Consider the following 18,605-nt stretch of genomic DNA (forward strand, 5'->3'; position numbering starts at 1 on the left):
ATGAATGTCTGCTCCAAATTTCTTGACAATCTATCAAATAGGCCTAGTTGTCAAGATATTTGACTAAAAAACAAACATGTCAACCTCATGGTGGCAAGTGAACGTCTGGAGATTGCCAAAATCATCAAGATTCATCCTCTGGAAACAATGTTTGTACAAAACTTCATGACAGCCCATTGAATAGTTATAGAGATACAGAGATATTTCAGTCTGCACCAAAGGGGTAGACCAAATGTCTGAGCGTCTGACTGACACACTGACTGCCATTCCCAGAGCCACACCGCTAGCGTGGCTAAAAACTCAATGTAACCATATCATCACAAAATAACTCTTGGAATGCGTCACAGTTTGATGTTCTGTATATAACAGAGAAACAGTGTCAAGAGGGTGGAGACCTCCTCTGGGCCGATGATGAATAACTGTGGAGGAGATGAAGGCATATCAGTTTATCAGTCCTCACACATTTGGGAGCCTGTGATTGCCCGCAGTCTTGCTGTTGTGCTTTCATGTCCTTGGTTGTGTAGCCACTGAAGCATGCTCAATGCATACAGTCAGTCACAACAAAACAGCTCATGTGGGGACATTTTGGCCTCGGCGGTTGAGCAGCTCAGTATTTGGGCTTGATGAATCTTGAGGAATGTGTTTTGGGTTGAGCTGTTGATTGTTGTTTCCGATTGTGGCTGCGCTCCAGGGTGAGATTCAAGATGTTGAAATGAGGCATTGAGAAACCGCACCCAAACAGTCCAATACACCACTGGACTTGATGTGCATGGTTATAGACACACAGGCATGGTACAGAAATTTACCCTGTCCTAATACAGTGAAGCTGAAACCTCAGCGGTTGCCATTAGTACCCTGTGAGCTGGGGTCAGAGACGCTGATTTAAGTAAACTAGAGCTGTTTGGGTCATTTTCTTTTTGTTGCGTTAGTTATTTATGAGCACAAGTTGTTCCTCGTTCTAGGTATCCCTGCTATGACCACAATGTGGGTGGGTCCCGTCTGTGGGACTGACAGCTGACATTCCAGACTTCTTATGAGCCATGGGATGGAGGAAGGCTCACATTTAGAACAAATACTGGGTTTTTCTATGAAACTATGCTGTTCTTCGTTTTGGATTTTGGGTTACAGCTCATGTGAAGGATCCAAAAATGCAGTACAGCCAGGAATGTGTAGGTATCTGTGGGTCTAGTGGCAGCTAGAATGGTATAATTGAGGATAACACAGAAAGCTGCTGGCACACAAGAATGTCATATGGTGCATGCACATGAATATTATGCAGGTGCTGACAGCAAAAATGAATGCAAGAAATCTGAGAAAATAAGCATCAATGCTGTTTCTAAAATTATATATCTGGCATTATTTAATATTTATTGTCAACAACAACAAAACACCAAAACCAACAAGTCTGTCTCTCAATTCATACTGACTTTGCTACCCTGTCTGTGACACCTAGCTCCAAACCCACTCTTTCCTACTGAAGATGAATCTTTTCTGAACGTTAGCAACTAGCTGGTCAACATAGTGGAACATTTAGCAGCTAAATAGCCAGATATTTCCCCCAGGAGTTGGTGGAGTATCAACAGCACCAGGACGGTATATGTTGGATTTACTACGCAATCTACAGTGTCATTTAGATATATTAGGCTTTGGCAACACAAACAATACAGTTTAGTTGGATCACTTCATTGTATTTGGTCTTTTCCAGGGATTTGTTGACAGAAGAATATAGAGTATCATGAGACTTCTCCTGTGTATTCTACTTTAATGCTGTGAAGACAACCAGATACTTTGTTAGGTAAATTAAATTGAAGGTAGACAAATGTAAGTAAGTTACATTATTCTTTCTAAATTTGGAAATGGCAGTGAAAATATGTGGTGTGTAAATGTGTTTGTTTGCATTTCCATGTGCTATACACAGTTAATGGCTTTGGTTTTAGTATCTGGAGGAGGACGTGAATGTGGGCATTCAGACCATCACTGAGAGCGGGCAGACAGACAGAAAACATGCCGAGTCATGAGACAAGCAGGTGTGTGTGTGAGAGAGAGGGTATGTGTGTCAGCAACAGAGAGAATTAGAGAATTCTATGAGAGGCGTAATAATATTTACTCTGTGAGTGAGTGAGTGACATGATTTAAGGAGGAATTTCTAATAAATTCTTGGGTCTGGTTTGATGGACATTGTTCTTGTGTATCTTGGCCTGACCTGCTCAGTGTGAGATATAGAAAGATACTACTGATGGTGCCAGGACGAATAAAGAAACAGGGATGAAAGAGACAAGGCAGAGACAGAGGGAACGGAAAAGACAGATGGAGAAGAAGCAGCATGTACAGTATGTCTGCTAATGTTGAAACTAAACTCAGCGTGCCTGTTTTTCTTTCTTACAGACCGTATGAACTGTACCAGTTTCACTGACATGAACAGCAGAATAAATGCCATCGAATCAAAGGTAAAGAGGATCCCTACGCGCCTGTCTTTATGAACACCAGAGTACCAGAGTGCAGATGTGTATGTGATCTGCTGCCCTTGTTCCAGATCAAGCTGTTAATAGCGGGACGTTCATTCCTGCCGAGCAGTTTACCAGAGGTTTCAACAGACAACGAGGTGGACACACCCCATCCCACTCCCATCGGACCGCCATTATACCTTCCACCAGGTATCAACACGCCACAAAAACATGCTTTCTGACATATATAGTGGAGATATTGAAGAGCTGTTTCTTGATCTCTTAATGCCTGTAGAAAAAGTCACAAAGTCCGACATTTACATCACACATTATGATACAAACAACATTGTAAGTGACATTTTGTATTTTTCAGCCTACAGTACATCCATTTGGCTTTAGTGATGTGTGCTGATGCATGCTGCTCATGTTTTCGTGGATGTTTGGAAATATTTGATATTTGATTTATTTTTCCCTTATTTCTTTGACTATCCTCGCTAAGATACAGCAAGGAGGTTGAAGGGGTTCTACAAAAATTTAGTATTGCACTTCCATAAAGTCGGGACACTTGTAAGAAACAGATTTAAAACAACAATAACAACACTAAAAAAGTTTTACTTGAAGCGGCACTTCTTTCAAAGTCCCCACATCTCCAGTTTGTATCACACCCTTTCTGTTAAAATGTTTATGTCTTAAGCCAAGCTGAAATAACCCAGATGAAAAATGTTGAAAGCTCCTCCAGAGCCACAGAAGACATTTACAACTTTTCACCTGTTGAGTCTTACTCAAGTGAACTGAACTTAATGTGTAAAATCAAAGGAGCGCCCCTTTAATCATTTTAGATTTAGATTTAGAAAAATTTGACTGACTGTTTCTTTATTTTTTCTTGGAGTACCAGGAGGTAGAGGGCCTCCAGGGCCCATCGGACCACCAGGACTTCCAGGTTCTGCAGGATCTCCTGGTCCGGCTGGAAGAGCAGGCCTCCCTGGACCCATCGGTAAAATATCTTCTGACACAACAGTCTCATCTGCTCATTAAAAGATGATTTGAGGACAATTGACAAATCCTTGTATAACATGATTGCTTGATTAATTATATTTTGTATTTTATCTCGGTGCTTAGGACCAAAGGGGGACAGAGGTCTACCAGGAGAAATAGGTCTCCCCGGCCCTCCTGGTCGACCGGGTCCTCCAGGGCCGAACTCCTCTCCTATTCTGCGGGGTGACGTTTTTCATGCGGACAATCAAGGTGAACAGACCTCAAATTCACTCTTTTACAGTAACTTATGTCTAAACTGTCCCAGATTGCCTCAAATGAGAACACAATAGAAGCCGATCTTACACACATGGTTGAATTCTGACCCAAGAACAATTGTAAAACCATTCAAGCATCCAGTTTTTGGATGGTCTGAATTGATGCCAAAACCACAGGTCCATTTTGATGAATCGTGTGCTTCACCAGTTTCAAACACTCTTATATCTCAGATACATTATGTCCATCCTGTTCTCTTTGCAATCATTTTGTCAAGCAGAACATTAACCCTGGCCAGATGGTTTTCTATGTATGGAAAATGATTTTAAAGGGGTAACAGGTGGAAGCTAAGAGACAAAAGCATGCTGTAGCTGTTACCAGGAACTATATGCATCTTTACTTTCAGCAAAGGACTTCAATGCACAATGGAGAGGGTATTGTTTCTTTGCAGCGAAGGGCTGGCTTAGATTTAGTTTAATTGTGTCCGTGTGTTTTGCTGCTGCTGAGCCACTGTTTACTGGAACCGCATTTAGTACCACCATGGCCAAATGCCTGCGTATAAATCACAAGATACCTCAGGTGGTTTTGAAGTGACTGAATCAAAGAGAAAAATATTTTGAGGCATTTTCGTTCATCTTAACATCTTTAAGACAGTCTTACTTCTTTGTCTACTCCCCACAACGATCTGTACAATCAAACATCTATAGAGGAAAATAATTGTTTTCTCATAGTCAAAAACTTTGAAATCTTCATATCCTTTGAAATATACAAGATGAAAGAAAAAGCCCCTGTGTAAAAGCTCACGTTTATAACCTAGGTTTCACCACAGGGGGGCAGTAGAAGTCCATGCTATAATCATTACCTCATGAAGACGGCTGGCTCCGATTAGGCTTTTGGCTGAGTCTGCCTTTCTGAGCCCGGGACTGTGTCTGCGGGTCTGGAACTATGTAGATTTGGGTCTGTGGGACCATGTTAGCTGAGGGGGGCCAACTGGCTGTAAATCAGGCCTAATTTGTTAGCTGTCAGCACAACAGTCTGCGTTTGGGGGAACAGGCCGCGGCCCTGAGCCAAAATCTGGGCTAGCTATAAACGAGGGAGGGAGATAGTCTGCCACTCATGTGGAGTTTCTTGGGGAGGCAGCCAGGCTCGAGGAGACTGTAACATTAGAAAATTAGTTCCAGAGGGAAATCTGCTCCTTCTAGACCTTTTCTGTGGACTGCAGCCACAATGTAACAGTGCTGTCTCAACACGGGGGGAAACTGATTCTAAGCATATGTTAAAGTGTAGAGGAAGTGGAAGTGTGGTGTGCTTGCAAACAAAATTTATACTTACAAGCATACTTTAAAATATCCTACATGCTGAGAACAAGGCACGGCTTCCACCTTCTAAATGTTTTCTCTGAAGAGAGATCATGTACAAGCATTTAGTACTCCATTAAATGGGACCTCTTGTAGATTGACCAGCTGTTCCTGTCGATCACACTGGATTGAATCCTGCTATTGACGGATGATGAAACTCTGTAGCCTGACTGGTGACCATTGATGTCTTAACTTTTGCTGTTTGACACCCCAATAGTATACATATGGTATAACCTGTAGATACAGCAAGTCAAATTGTAAATCCAAACAAAGATGTCAACTATGCCCAAGATGTACAAAACACAGTAAACACAGTCTGTAGCTGCAGATCTACAGCAGCAGAACCAGTTTGTTTCTAAATCTAATTGTTTGTGTCTCCAGTCGATCATGACTGACCAGTTTTGATTGGATTTCGCTTTCCTTCTAATTTGGCTCTATCTGAGAGGAAACTAGGTTTGCTGGTAAAGAAAATACAAGTTTACATTGAGTGTTTGGTATCTCGCTGCAGCCACAGCCTTCACCTTCAACTGTTTTGGAGGTTTGTTGAGCTCTAAGCAGAGTACAGAGTTGATATACTACAAACCTTTGAGTGAGACTTGAGTTACCAGGTTCTAGTGTGTCATTGTCTTCTTTTTGGTGCATTTACGTCTGTATTTAGAGCTGCTGATTTGAGATCAGATCAACCAAGATGCATTTCAGTGCTAAGAATGAACTGTGTGAAGTATGTCAAATATCAAGTGTTACAACTTTGGCAACATGTAGTTGGCAGGTTGCAGCCTATGAGTCACTTCTTTTACTATGCAGAGTGTTAATCAATGAAAGCATTTTAAGTATTAAATAGAGTATAATGTAACATCTGTTTGATTCTGTTGACTTGAGAAGAAAAGCTAAACGACATTAGTTAAAGTGTTACAGCAAGATACAATCCATCTCTTGCTGTAACTCCATTGTTAATGAACCTCAGTCAGGTTTTAATTTAATTTGATCTAATCTGTCATTACAGTCTCCATTGTCTTTTTATGTGAAAAGGTCAAACTAAACTTTTCATTAAGACTTTTGTTTTTGTTTTTCCCCATCTGTCCAGCTCTCCCAGCTCCTCAGATCATAATCGGGCCTCCTGGTCCAGCTGGTCCTGTTGGACCGTCAGGTATGAATCTAAACTCTTTTCTGCCCACAGATTAGAGGGAAACGCCACAGAACAGTATGGCCTCAATCCAACACAGTTCATAAAACTTACATGTATGTGTATGTATGTATGTATGTATGTATATTGTGCCGTGATTGAGTTTTGACTCTTTTGGATCGGTCCATCATTAGAAATGCATTTAGTGCAACCAAGGTCTGCTCCAACTCACAAAACTTTATTTAAAATCAGGATCTCAGGAAACATGTTGTGCTAATATACAGGAGAATGTGTCAGAAGAAGCCTTAAATACTGTGATTGTGTAGCAACAAAAGAGTGATGTTTTGAATTTTTACTATATAAGCATTTAATGAAACACTGGTACGAGCAGATGCAAATGTGAAAACATTGTTTAAGCCACTTAAATTAAGAGAACTTTAAAACAATTAAACATTGAGAATGTGGGGGTTTAAAGTGTTTATTTTGTAAACCCTGACAAATCTCTCTCAGAGGACACTATCATTTCTGAATTAAATTAAACTGTGTTAAATTGACTGAATTGAATTTCTTCATTGCACAATAGTCAGAGCCAAACTTAAACATTTTGACATTCATCCCCCTCATGTGTGAATGTTTTGGGAACGACACCACAGGCCCTCCAGGGCTGAGCGGACCTGCAGGGATGCCAGGCCTGCCGGGAGGAGATGTGAGTGTCTGTATGTGTTGATCAATAAAATTATCTATTTATGATTGGCATTGTTAATACCTTCTGTTTTCCTGCCATAAGGGCAAGGACGGTCTCCAAGGCAAGCCGGGGGATCTTGGGCCTAAAGGAGATCCAGGGGAAAGGGTGAGGCTGCTTCAAAAATTGTCCTCATTATTGGATTAGCGGGCTGGCTGTACAGATTTGATTCTGATGAACTATCAAAATGCTTTTTGTTCTACGTTTTGTAAATGCTTCTAGCTGTCATGCAATCTTAAACACATTAAAGGTGAACAAGCTTTTCTTCAAAGACGCATTCGGAGCCGTGACTAATCCTCCTCTCTTGTTCAAGGCCAGGCCTCACTAATCAGGGCAGCCATGTCGGGTCCCCTCTTTTATCCGGCTCTTTAGTGGACCTCTGTCTTTAAACCTGATCCCCTTCCTCTACTAGCATGATTTAAGATGGGAGAGATGGTGAAGAGCCAGATTAGCATGAGGGATAAAGAATGTGTGTGTGAGCAGGACTCCTAAATGATTTCTCTCTGTTCCTTTTCTACCAGGGGCCTTCAGGTGTAACAGGCAAGCAGGGCCTTCCTGTAAGTATAAGGATATTGTGTGGCATAAAACACACACACACACACACACACACACACACACACACACACACAGATAACAAGGTTGTATTGCTTTTCACAGGGAGCACCAGGGCCAAAAGGAGAACCAGGAGAAGGCTTGAATGAGGTAAGAGACATTAGTATTTTTTTCCTCCTGAGCTCATTTGAAAAATTGTTCTAAATAAACATGATGGTGTTATTCAGGGCGAAACTGTGCAGCAGCTCAGGGAGGCCCTGAAGATCCTGGCCGAGAGGGTCTTGATCCTAGAGCACATGATCGGCGTTCACGGTAAAGAGAAAAACAGAGTTGGCGGAAGCCATTTTTCTAGGCCTCAGAGTGATTATGTTAAAGGAATACTTTTACATTGTGGCAAATTAAGCTCTCTAACACTCTCACATCACTAAATGGAAGGCTATAGCCTAAAGTTAGCTTAGCTTAGCATGACTGGAAATAGGGGGAAACAGCTAGCCTGGCTCTGACAAAAGGTAGCAAAAGCCACCTATCAGCACCTCTAAAGATCACTCAGCATGTTATGTCTCGTTTGTTTAATCTGTACCAAAAAGTCTACGAACAATAATTATTTTTTGGCACTGAGCAGTTGCCAGATTACCAAGGGGTTACTGTTCCCTGCCAACAAATAGTCTGGCACACACATGATGTTTGTCCTCTTTGTTTTTTGATTTGGATTGAACACACAAGCTATAAGGTGTTAATTAGTGAACTTTGGAGGTGCTGGTAGGAGGATTTTGTTACCTTCAGGCAGAGCCGTGCTAGCTGTTTGCCCCTGTTTCCAGACTGCTGGCTGCAGTTTCATATTTAACAAACAGACATGAGTGGGTTCGACCTTCTCATCTAACTCTCCTCCAAAAAACAAATGAGTATATTTCCCAAAATGTCAAACTACTAATTTAAATCAGTAATTAAAGAAGAATGTTTTTTTGATAGTCGTTTTACAGTCGTTCATGTCTTCATGCAGACAACTCGGAAGGATCTGGATTTGGCAGCTTTTCTGACCCCATGTCTTTCCCTGCCATAAAGACCAAGCGCCTTCAGCCTGTTCAACCCCCACCTCAAACTCCAGTACTGGGGAAAAGACAAAGACAAGCTCCTCTTTAAGAGTATAGTCTCATTTTGTATGTATGTGAATACTTGTGATGGATGTGGCAGATTTTGCTTGACTTGAAGTACAGTTTTTGTTTATCTGCTATCATGTCTCTCATACCTTGATTATTACAGCTTATTTGCCTATCATTGTCTTTTTTGGTCACAGCTGTATAAACGAAGCTCTTTGCAGACATGAGATGTTGAGCATTTCATCCACATGAAAGACTTGAGCCTTTTGAACCTTGTTGCTGCATGATTTTAGTATACATAACCATAGCAGCAGCACGTGCACAATGTTGTACAATGAAATATTATCTCATAAAGTGTTGTGAAGGTTTTGGCATCCTTCTTTCCTCAGATAAAAGACTGCCTAGTAAACACATCACTTTCCTTGGCTGATGTTGCAAAGCTCCTCAGGTTGCGACATGAGTTCCCGAGAGCTGGACCCAAAATATACCATTTAGTGTCAAACACATTTTTGGAACGACCTCAGGGTTCATCTCATGTTAGCCTGTCAACCATATTTCTTCTTTCTCTCTCTCTCTCTGGTTGCTCTGCCTTGTTAAAACTGAGGTAAGACATGACAAGCTGCCAAGAATATCTGCTTAAAATAAAGTTAGGTGAAATGGATAGCATCTGGAGAGCGCACATCTGGAAAGCAAAAGGAAAGGATGCTGAAACAGTTGAGTTTTGGCCTGGAAACCGCAAACCATGCTCGGCTCCAGTGCTCCAGTACACCTTCACATGACTGGATGATGGAGCACTAAACCTGACAGAATTACATTGACTTCCTCACAAACTGCTTCTGAAATTTGTTTCTAAATTGATATGATTATTATTTAATAATTCTCTGAGAGAGTCTCTGTTGGTCGCTGAATAAAGCTTTGACCATGTCTGGTACAATCTTTGTTTTCTCCATTACACGGTTCATTATGTAAAAGGAATAGTTCAGTGTTTTGGGATTTCAGCTTATTCGTGAAGATTGACACCACTCTCATATCTGTATGCTTAATATGAAACTGGAGCCAGCACCTTAGCTTAGCACAAAGTCTGAAAACATGGGTAAACAGCTAGCCTGGCTCTGTTCAAAGGTGGAAAAAGAAATCCTCCTATCAGCACTTCATGGTGACGACAAGGCTGTGCTGAAGGCATTCAGACTGAAATTTTGAGCAGCTGGGTGGGAAAAACTGGTCATGGCAGCCTCTGACATTACAGAAGTGTCAACAAACCTTTGGAGAAAGCGACGAAATATGGCTGCCCTCACTGACAGTTACATTAAAAAATATATATTAACACTAGTAGACCAATTCAAACAATTTCATAAGAGCAATACACTGTTAGTGTGCATCTGGTTTAAGTTGTTAATGAAGTGCTACAAATATAACACAACAAAAGAAACTAATTAAGGAAAGCTATCTGGTAGCAGCGGTGGTGATTATTTTTGAATAATGCGAGAAGACTCCCAAGTTAGAATAGCAGGAGATTTTTGTCTTCCCATTTTACTTACATGTCCCGGACAAGAAATATTCGGGCACATATCATCTGTAAAAAAAAAACATGTTATTTTACACAGAAGTCTTTTGTATAGATTGAGCAAACAGGACATAACATGTTAATGTAGGGGCTTTACAGATGCTGGTAGGTGTTAGCTTCAGGCAGGGCCAGGCTAGCAGTTTCCCCCTGTTTCCAGTCTTTGTGCTAAGCTAAGCTAACTGGCAACTGCTTTTACCACAGAGATGTGAGTGGTATTGATTTCCTCATCTAACTCTCAGCAGGAAAGCAAATAAGCATCCCAAACTGTAAAACTCTCCCTTTAACCATCATTAGCCGAAATGAGATGGATGTGTCTGTATCTGTTGTTCAGTCTCTGATAACATATTATATGTTGTAGAGGTTTGAGTCTACTGGTTTACATGTACTTTTTAAATACCATTGTTTTGTTGGGTCTTGTGCATGTTTCATTATCTTTTATACTAAAAAAAAGTTCAGGTGTGCTTTTCTGTTTAATTTGCGAGACACTGTGTTCAGCAGATATTTAAATGTGTGGATTATTGAAGTAAGATTAAAGTCACAACAACAAAGGGATTCATTTTGTAGAGTCACCACTTTATTGCACGCAATTACATTTACACAAGCTGCACGCCACAACTTCACAGTGTGGCGAGACTATTTACAGGCAGAATCTTCACTGCTGCTCCTCTTATTCCTCTTCTTCTCATCCTTCTGTTTCTTCCCCTCCTTTTACTCCTGCTCTTTGTCCTCTCCCCGGGTGATCACAACAGATGGTGTTGTAGTCATGCTTACCAGCGACTTCCAGAGGCATGTTTGTAGACATCTGATTTACCTTTAATGAAAAAGGTAAGGCATTTATTACCCTCCACAGCCTTTATGATAAGGCACGCTGTCAGGGTTTCAGAAAAGGATCACACATGCTATTAGATCTACAAATAGGCTTCAGAGCTGGCTTTTGCCATTCAGTTAACTCATCAGAACAGGGAGATAAGTGCAGTTATGTATCATTGTCATATATTCCACTCTGGCCTCTTTATGCACCCTTTCATGTGCTTTGCCTGCCTGTTTCTGTCTTTCTCCTGATGTACCCCTTCCCCTCCTCCTCCTCCTCTGCCTGTTTCTCTCCTCTTGTTTTTCCTGTCTACTGAACAGAGACATGTTGATATGAGGCCTGCTTGCATGGCCACAAGGGAACAAGTCTCTGGTGCTTTTGATCAGCTGCAAGATCAGACATGTCCACCGCTCCCCCTTGTACACTCCAGCGACTGATCATGCAGTATAATGGGCAGGCACAGACAACCAAAGATGCACACCCACACATGTTCTCTCTAGATCATATAAGCATCGGCACACATACATACAAACACTCACACACCCTAAGCAGAAGGCCTGTGGTCCATGTGTTGGCTCTGCTCACAGTGGGGTGGCTTGTTTGCTGGACACAAGGGAGCGAGAGAGAGATGGTGTGTGTGATTTCCCCTTTCTTGTCCTTTTCTGCCTTTGACAGTAAGATGGATGATTGCAATCACAGGAGCCATCAGTGAGACAGAGTGGAGGTCTATGGGGCAGGGAGACACAGCCATGGGAAACCAGCCGTCAGATTACCGCACTGCGCTGCCATGGGAACACTGTGCTGTTTATTTGTCTTGAGGTTTTGTTATTTCATATGCATTTTCCTCTCTCCCCTCCTCTGCGCGGCCTTTTGAAGTACAGTGCATGAAAAGCTTCCTCGTGAAATATGTGTAGGCTGTGTAAGAGGGATGGAGAAGAACAGCATTTTTACGTTTCACAAAATAGTAAGCCTACTGTAAGTCAATATGTCTCTTCAAACCAGTACAAATGTGACAGATTTCATAGCGATTAGACCGGTCTCTTTGATCTCTTGAGAGAATGAGAGGCAGACTTTTCACTCCCCAGTGAACGGATGTTTTTAAGAGAAACATCTGTTGCTGTCTAAATGAGATTACTGTGTCTCTAGCCAGGGGCCATTTAGGTTATGAATGGCAGTGTTACTGAAGAGGGGGTCTGGAAGAGAGCTGAGAAGGATCTTTGTAATAAGCTGTAGCTGGTAGTTAAGGGGTTTAAATCAAATTAAATTGCCTCAGATTCTGGGTATTCATCAACGCTCACTTTCAACTTGTTCAACGGCATCGACACCCCCCGCACCTTTGAATCACATATTTCATATTGATACATGCAATATTTCACCTTGTTGCCAAGCAACAACTCACCTCATTCTCTGTAAACTTGTCAGCCTGTGACACGAGGTGATATTTCATCCTGCACGAGAGGAAGAATTACTTCCATCTCTTTGACTTTTTATTTCACTGAACAAGATATGCATTATCTGCACACAGGAACTTTGTTAATGATTTACGTTTTTTGTACTGTTCAAACTAATTCATAGTTATCTGAGTGATGAATTCCTGCGAGAGGCATCACAAGTCACAGAGTGATTTCTGCAGTGTCTCCTCCCTCCCTCAGGACTCCTGTTCCTTCTGGGTCAAAGACCTTGAAAGCGTTGAGAATCTTCTTCTGTGGGTCAGTTCCTGACAAAACACAGGTAAAGCTGCGAGTAACAACTGTTCATCTGCACAGACGTGATACACACTCTCTCAGTTTAATGTGAACTTATTGTTTTTGTGCTAAATGTTGGTGCTGACAATGAAGTGAAAACTATGATGCACACACCAAGATTATAGTAGTCGATTAGAAAATCTTTTTGACTTTTGAAGTGTCTTTTGTGTTTTTGTGAAGAAATTCCTTCAATCCAAGACAAAACCAACCTTGAAATTAAAAGTCAAAGCCAGCTCAAATTTACTTAAAACAATAACACAAACAAAACTAAACTCAATTAATAATATTAAGTGACAGTTGTAGTGTCGTAAAAAGGGAAAGAAATAGTAAACAACATAACTACTAACATTAGATGAACATTTGTGTAGTTTTCAGCACTGCACAAATGAAAAATCTAAACATAAAACTGATAATACAAATAAATTACATTGCAAATATATTACTATACATAAGTATTTCTGGAACTGGAGACGGGTGGTGTAGTGGCCCAGAAGCACTGTGGTCTCATAGCAAGACGGTCCTGGGTTTGAACCTTGGTTGGCCGTTCTGTGTGAAGTCTGCATGTTCTCCCCATGTTTGTGTGGTTCTCCCTATGTCTGCGTGGGTTCTCTCTGGGTGCTCCGGCTTCCTCCCATTGTCCAAAGACATGCATGCAGGTTAACTGGTGACTCTAAATTGCCCTTAGGTGTGAATGTCAGTGTGTATGGTTGTTTGACTCTATGTGTCAGCCCTGTGATGAACTAGTGACTTGTCCAGGGTGCACCCTGCCTATCGCCCAGTGACAGCTGGGATTGGCTCCAGCCCCCCCGTGACTCTGCAGGATTATCGGTTATAGATGATGAATGAATGAAACTGGAAAACAAAAGAAAATACACTGAAACTCTGAATTAGAAAATATAGACTTAAATATTGATTGACCTTTGACTTTCTCTAAACATGTTTTGGAATAAAGTGAAGTGCAGTCCTGAACATTCCATTGAGCTCAAAATTGCATCAGTGAAACAGCAATTGTAAGATAAAAAATATAGTATAAAATACAAAAATATAAGTAAATATGAGATATAGAAATATAAAAGTAACATTCTGAAATGGAGCAGGTTGTGTGGAAATGCAAAATCCCAACACTGCTTTCCTTTAGGAGTAATGCCTAATAAATACGTACCCAGAGCAGCGAAATTGCCACTCGCTCTTATCAATGAAGCCATCTCTGTTCTGGACCATGATTCTGAAAGCCTGCAAGCAGAGAACAGTTTTACACAGGTTACCAGAAGAGGCAGTACAGCTCCACATAGCAAGAGAGAGCAAGAGAGAGAGAGAGAGAGAGAGAGAGAGAGAGAGAGAGAGTCCTGTACAACCTGCCTGTACTGTACACACACACACACACACACACACACACACACACACACACACACAGTTTGAACTCCTGGATCTGGTTCTGATCAAACATAATGACTATGTTGGATCCCCCTACCTCCTTCTTCATGGCCTTTTTTGGATGCATAAAACAGAATCAGACGTGTCCAATTGAGAGAGGATGGTGGTTCCTTTGAGTTAGACCAACTGAGATGGGAACTGACCCGTCAGCGGAACCACCAAAAAACTTGACTTTTCAGTCATGTAGCTGATTATATTTTAGTTTGTTTTTTTTTTAAATCAAAGCAGCACTTTAGGGAGTGCAATAAACATGCTAGACATCTTGTACAGCGTCTGATCTTTTTGTGTGTGGAGCTTCTTGTGGTCTTCTGTTTGATCCGATGAGCTCTTAAGAAAGGAAAAGAGGAATATTCTTTCTTTATATAATACTAGGTCAACTGTCCAGCACCTGTTCTGTTAAGACAATAGAGACCATTACATGTAACAACCTAGAGCTTAACACGCTCAAAACTGTGGACAAGATCGTGGACTTCAGGAGGTGTCCCCCCAGTCTGTCCCCCATCATCATACTCAACAGCCCTGTGTCTGCTGATCCACTTCTACACAGCCATCATCCAGTCTGTTCTCTGCTCATCCATCACTGTCTAGTTTGGATCTGCCACCAAAAAGGACAGGAACAGACTACAACAGACAGTCGGGACTGCAGAATAGATCATCAGTGCCAACCTGCCCTCCATTCAGGACTTATACTTTTCCAGAGTCAGGAAATGTGCAGGAAACATCACTGCAGATCCATCTCACCCCGGACACAACCTGTTCCAGCTTCTCCCCTCTGGTAGGCGCTACAGAGCACTGTACACCAAAACCAACAGACTCAGGAACAGGTTCTTCCCACAAGCCATCACTCTGATGAACAGTTGACTTCTGACTCACAGTGTCAGGAACAATTCCTGTGCAATAACCCAGTAACTCTGTCTCTAATCAGCCACCTGTTTACTGACTACCACCTATTATTTATTCATCATTCTCTTGTTCTCTATTTCAGAGCTGTTCATACTGTTCATATTGTTATATTTTCATATTGTATATACTATATACCAAATCCACCTACCTCAAGTACATAACACCTGCACATAATACTTATTTATTCCAGCATCCTTTGCACTATGCTCCATCCCACGGTGTACATGTATGCATGTATGTGAAAGTGTACCTGGATATCTCATCCATGTCCGACATAATAATAATAATAATAATAATAATAATAATAGTAGTAATTTACTCCGACCTGTCCGGGGTGTACCCGATTGCACTATGCTCATTGCATGTCTCAATCTGTCTAGATTGTTTTTGTTTGTATTGTGTATATATGTGTTTTCTGTACTGAAGCCTGTGTCTGATTTTATTATTGTATTATTGTATAAGTAAGCACATTGTGAGCAATGTATAATCCTCAGTCAAATTCCTCGTATGTGTACACATACCTGGCAGTAAAAGCTGATTCTGATTCTGATGTACATGCTTCAAGATATGGTGTGACATTTGGAAGATACTTTGAATGATGACATGTCAAAACAAGCTTCGGGATATGTACTGGATTTATATTTGAAAGGATAAAGAGTGAATATGAATATAGTCACATTAACTAGATATGCTCATAATTCCCTCATGTACATGAACGGGATTATGACAGGTCTGAGGGGTCTGAGGGGTCTAAGGGGTCTGGCTGTTCTGGCCATCTGAAAACATTATTGCTGATAGACGTCAGTAGTTTCAACAGCTGTTGAGGCATCAGCTCATTATGAGGAGCAACATTACTCGCTGCCCCTTTGTCTGCAGGAAACGTCTCCTTTGACAGCGCAAAGTGTTAATTCTGTGTCAGGGCACTAACAGAGAGGTGTAAATTTGAGTGATCACAGCTTCTGGGTCCTAGTGATTGACTCCTGAAGCTTTTTTTCCCCAAAAACAGACAGTTCACCTCCTCTTTCCTTTTCAAGTTTTTTCTGCCTTGTTGCTAAAGCTTATTAGCCATAAAGGAGTGTAAAAAAAGCTAAAAAGCCAAGGTTCAGTTTAGACCTCTGAATGGGAACAGTGTTGTGATCATATTTTCTTGATATTTTAAAAACATTGTGTTTAATTGTACATTTCAAGCTGTAGCTGCAATCTTTTCTCAATGCACGTTACTACTACACTATTAAGCTATCCTCCTGGCTTTTAAGCTTGACACACAAGAATCTTCAAAAGCAGTAACTTCTATTTCATTATTGTGTAGTCACCATGCAAAGATTTGAAACTTGCATGAGATACTTTATCACCATTTTACACCTTTATGATTTGTCAGTGAGTCGTGTTGGAGCACCTTTAAACTAATGTTGCATGATACTTAAATGTAAAGGGAGGATTTTGACTTATTGGACAATAAATGTTGGCCTAGAAACACTGTTTACTGCGATGAATCATCTCAAGCAAATCTTTTTTTTCTGCAAGACGATTTTCTTCTTGTAATGCAATCAGCTGAAACCAGTGGCTGCCTCAAAACACATTAATCAATGTAATAGAGAAAATAATATTTGTATGGTTCTCTAAACAGGATCTAAGGCCAGAGGGTGTCTATGTTGTTGTATGTAGCCTATGCATGTTAGGCCTTGTGAGGGAAATGTGTGATTTTGGGCCATAGGCCTACAGTACAAACAAAACCAACTTTTCTACAGAAAAAAACACAGAACACAACAAAAAACATACACACAAAAACATCATGAGTTCAGGAAACTTTGAAAAATAACTTTACTCTGAGGGTGTAAATAATCGTAAAACGGGCAACAGTAGGGTCATGAACAATCATTCTCAGTTAGGCTATCACATAGTTTAATTAGTCATTGGCCTATACATTTCATTATATTAATAAGCAACCATGGTTGATAAATACCGTAGGTTTCTGTTGTAAACTTTGACAGCTGATCATCAGGTGGGCAGGTGAGGTTACAAATCAGCTGGTGCTGGAGGTGATAGCCTAATGCTCATCTTCACGAGTGAAACCAGCGTGTCAAGTCTTTGACCATATCAGTCCCGCCTTTTGTCCTTCTCACCGCCCTGCAGGCCGTGCAGTAGTGTTCAGCCCAGAAGGAGGGCTGGTGCACGCTGTAGCTTCCTCTCCAGTCCAAGTGCCGCCTCAGCCGGGCTGGGTTGCGCCTCAGCGTCAGCAGGTACCGGGCCAGCCCTCGCACCGTGGGGAAGTCGTCCACGTGGATGAAGGCCTCGGGAGGCAGAAAGCGTTCATAGTTCTGCCTGGAAGGACCTAGGACCACCGGGACGGCACCGGCCGTGACCGCGTTCCACAACTTTTCTGTGATGTAGTCGGTGTGCTGCGAGTTCTCCAGCGCGAGGTAGAACTGGTACCGTCCGACCAGCCGCACCACACTGTTGCCTCCGCTGTCCTCAGGTAACGGCCGGCCCGCGCGCCCAAAAACATCCACCTGGATGTAACGGCGGAGCTGGTAATAGAGGGCCACGCGCGCATGGGACTCAGACCAGTTGCTAATGACCCAGGCCAAGAGGCGGGGCCGGAGGAGGTGTGAGGGTACGCGGAGCTGATGCGCAAAGCGGTTCTGGATACCTTTGGTTCTGCGATCATGGGGAACCAGATAACCGTACGGCAGGAAAATATCTGAATCTGTCCGGTAGGTCATTGTGAGGTTGAAAACATCCCCAAAAAGCCACAACCTGGGTGTGTGAGTTGGGGACTCGTAGTTCATCCATATCCACTTTTGCGCACGTGGCCGCGGTTCCGGTGGCAGATCAGCTGTGCCGGTGGCAACATCCCTGTGGTGAATGATCACAGCGTCAGCCTCCGGGTACGCGCGCCCGTCGTCAGTGAGCGTGCATCCGCCGATCTGATAGAGCGCAAAGCAGTCAGGAAGTTCGCGGTACCGACCGAACGGATGCGTCCATATCAGGACCGTCACCGCGCTGTTCTCTTCAGAGACAAACGGTTCCAGCGTGAGCGGGTCCGGTAGGTAGAGTAGGCAGACTCCCAGCAATAGCAAAAAAACAACGATAGCCGCGCACACAGAGGAGCAGGTCCCTTTGAGAACTAGTACACACCATTTCTCCCTCTGGGACAAACCTGAGCGCCCGTCCCCTCTGTGAACTGTGATTGTGGAGCGGCCCGCTGCTCTCCAATGAGCCCCAACTCCCATCGAAGCCATTCATCTGCACTTTCCCCCAAAGTTCAAAAACCTCTTTCAGAATGTGTTGGGTCCATTTGTCCACTGCACTTAGGGCTAGCATACAGGCTACTCAAACCTTTTCAGGAAAAGAATAGGACAAAAATAATTCCATGCCTTTATTACTTCCTGCTGGCACACCTTGTCCTAAGTGATTGTAGTTTCAGGTGCGGTAAGCAGCGCGGTTAATAGCATTGATAATGGAGCCTAAACAGTCCGACAAGCTAACTGTCCTCCACAGTCGTGGCAGGTAGATCTGTATGCTCAAACATTTTTGACGTGGCAGCGTTGGTCTGGGTTCGTGTTACCTGTGAATGGGGCTTT

At 42.2% G+C, this 18,605-nt stretch overlaps 2 protein-coding genes across 3 annotated transcripts in view; one reads left to right on the plus strand and one right to left on the minus strand.

Annotated features, from left to right (window-relative positions):
• Window positions 1-10,661, plus strand: part of LOC123985666 (collagen alpha-1(XXVI) chain) — a 22,967-nt gene extending 12,306 nt beyond the window's left edge. The window contains exons 4-14 of the mRNA XM_046073412.1: window positions 2,386-2,447; window positions 2,534-2,654; window positions 3,334-3,438; window positions 3,564-3,689; window positions 6,135-6,197; window positions 6,827-6,879; window positions 6,961-7,023; window positions 7,437-7,472; window positions 7,573-7,617; window positions 7,695-7,779; window positions 8,468-10,661. Coding sequence (XP_045929368.1) covers window positions 2,386-2,447; window positions 2,534-2,654; window positions 3,334-3,438; window positions 3,564-3,689; window positions 6,135-6,197; window positions 6,827-6,879; window positions 6,961-7,023; window positions 7,437-7,472; window positions 7,573-7,617; window positions 7,695-7,779; window positions 8,468-8,607 — 899 coding nt within the window. The 3' untranslated portion in view covers window positions 8,608-10,661. The remainder of the gene's footprint in view (window positions 1-2,385; window positions 2,448-2,533; window positions 2,655-3,333; window positions 3,439-3,563; window positions 3,690-6,134; window positions 6,198-6,826; window positions 6,880-6,960; window positions 7,024-7,436; window positions 7,473-7,572; window positions 7,618-7,694; window positions 7,780-8,467) is intronic.
• A 3,183-nt stretch (window positions 10,662-13,844) lies between these two features.
• On the minus strand, window positions 13,845-18,344 carry LOC123986299 (alpha-(1,3)-fucosyltransferase 4-like). 2 transcript variants are annotated; one of them, XR_006828840.1, is made up of 2 exons: window positions 16,985-18,344; window positions 13,845-13,917 (listed from the first exon to the last, which is right to left on the minus strand). XR_006828840.1 is itself a non-coding variant. In XM_046074500.1 (1 exon), the coding sequence occupies exon 1, from the start codon at window positions 18,261-18,263 to the stop codon at window positions 17,082-17,084; it is 1,182 nt and encodes a 393-aa protein (XP_045930456.1). In that variant the 5' UTR covers window positions 18,264-18,344; the 3' UTR covers window positions 16,819-17,081. The 2 variants fall into 2 exon arrangements, 1 of the variants encoding a protein (XP_045930456.1); XM_046074500.1 differs by lacking the exon at window positions 13,845-13,917 and having other exon boundaries at window positions 16,819-18,344.
• Window positions 18,345-18,605: the final 261 nt, after the last annotated feature.

This window comes from Micropterus dolomieu, linkage group LG17 (assembly GCF_021292245.1).
Source record: "Micropterus dolomieu isolate WLL.071019.BEF.003 ecotype Adirondacks linkage group LG17, ASM2129224v1, whole genome shotgun sequence".
NCBI classification, from domain to species: domain Eukaryota; kingdom Metazoa; phylum Chordata; class Actinopteri; order Centrarchiformes; family Centrarchidae; genus Micropterus; species Micropterus dolomieu.

What these genes read in the sequence shown, in the direction of transcription:
- LOC123986299 (XM_046074500.1), bottom strand. Translation starts at nt 18,263, where the DNA reads ATGGCTTCGATGGGAGTTGGGGCTCATTGGAGAGCAGCGGGCCGCTCC.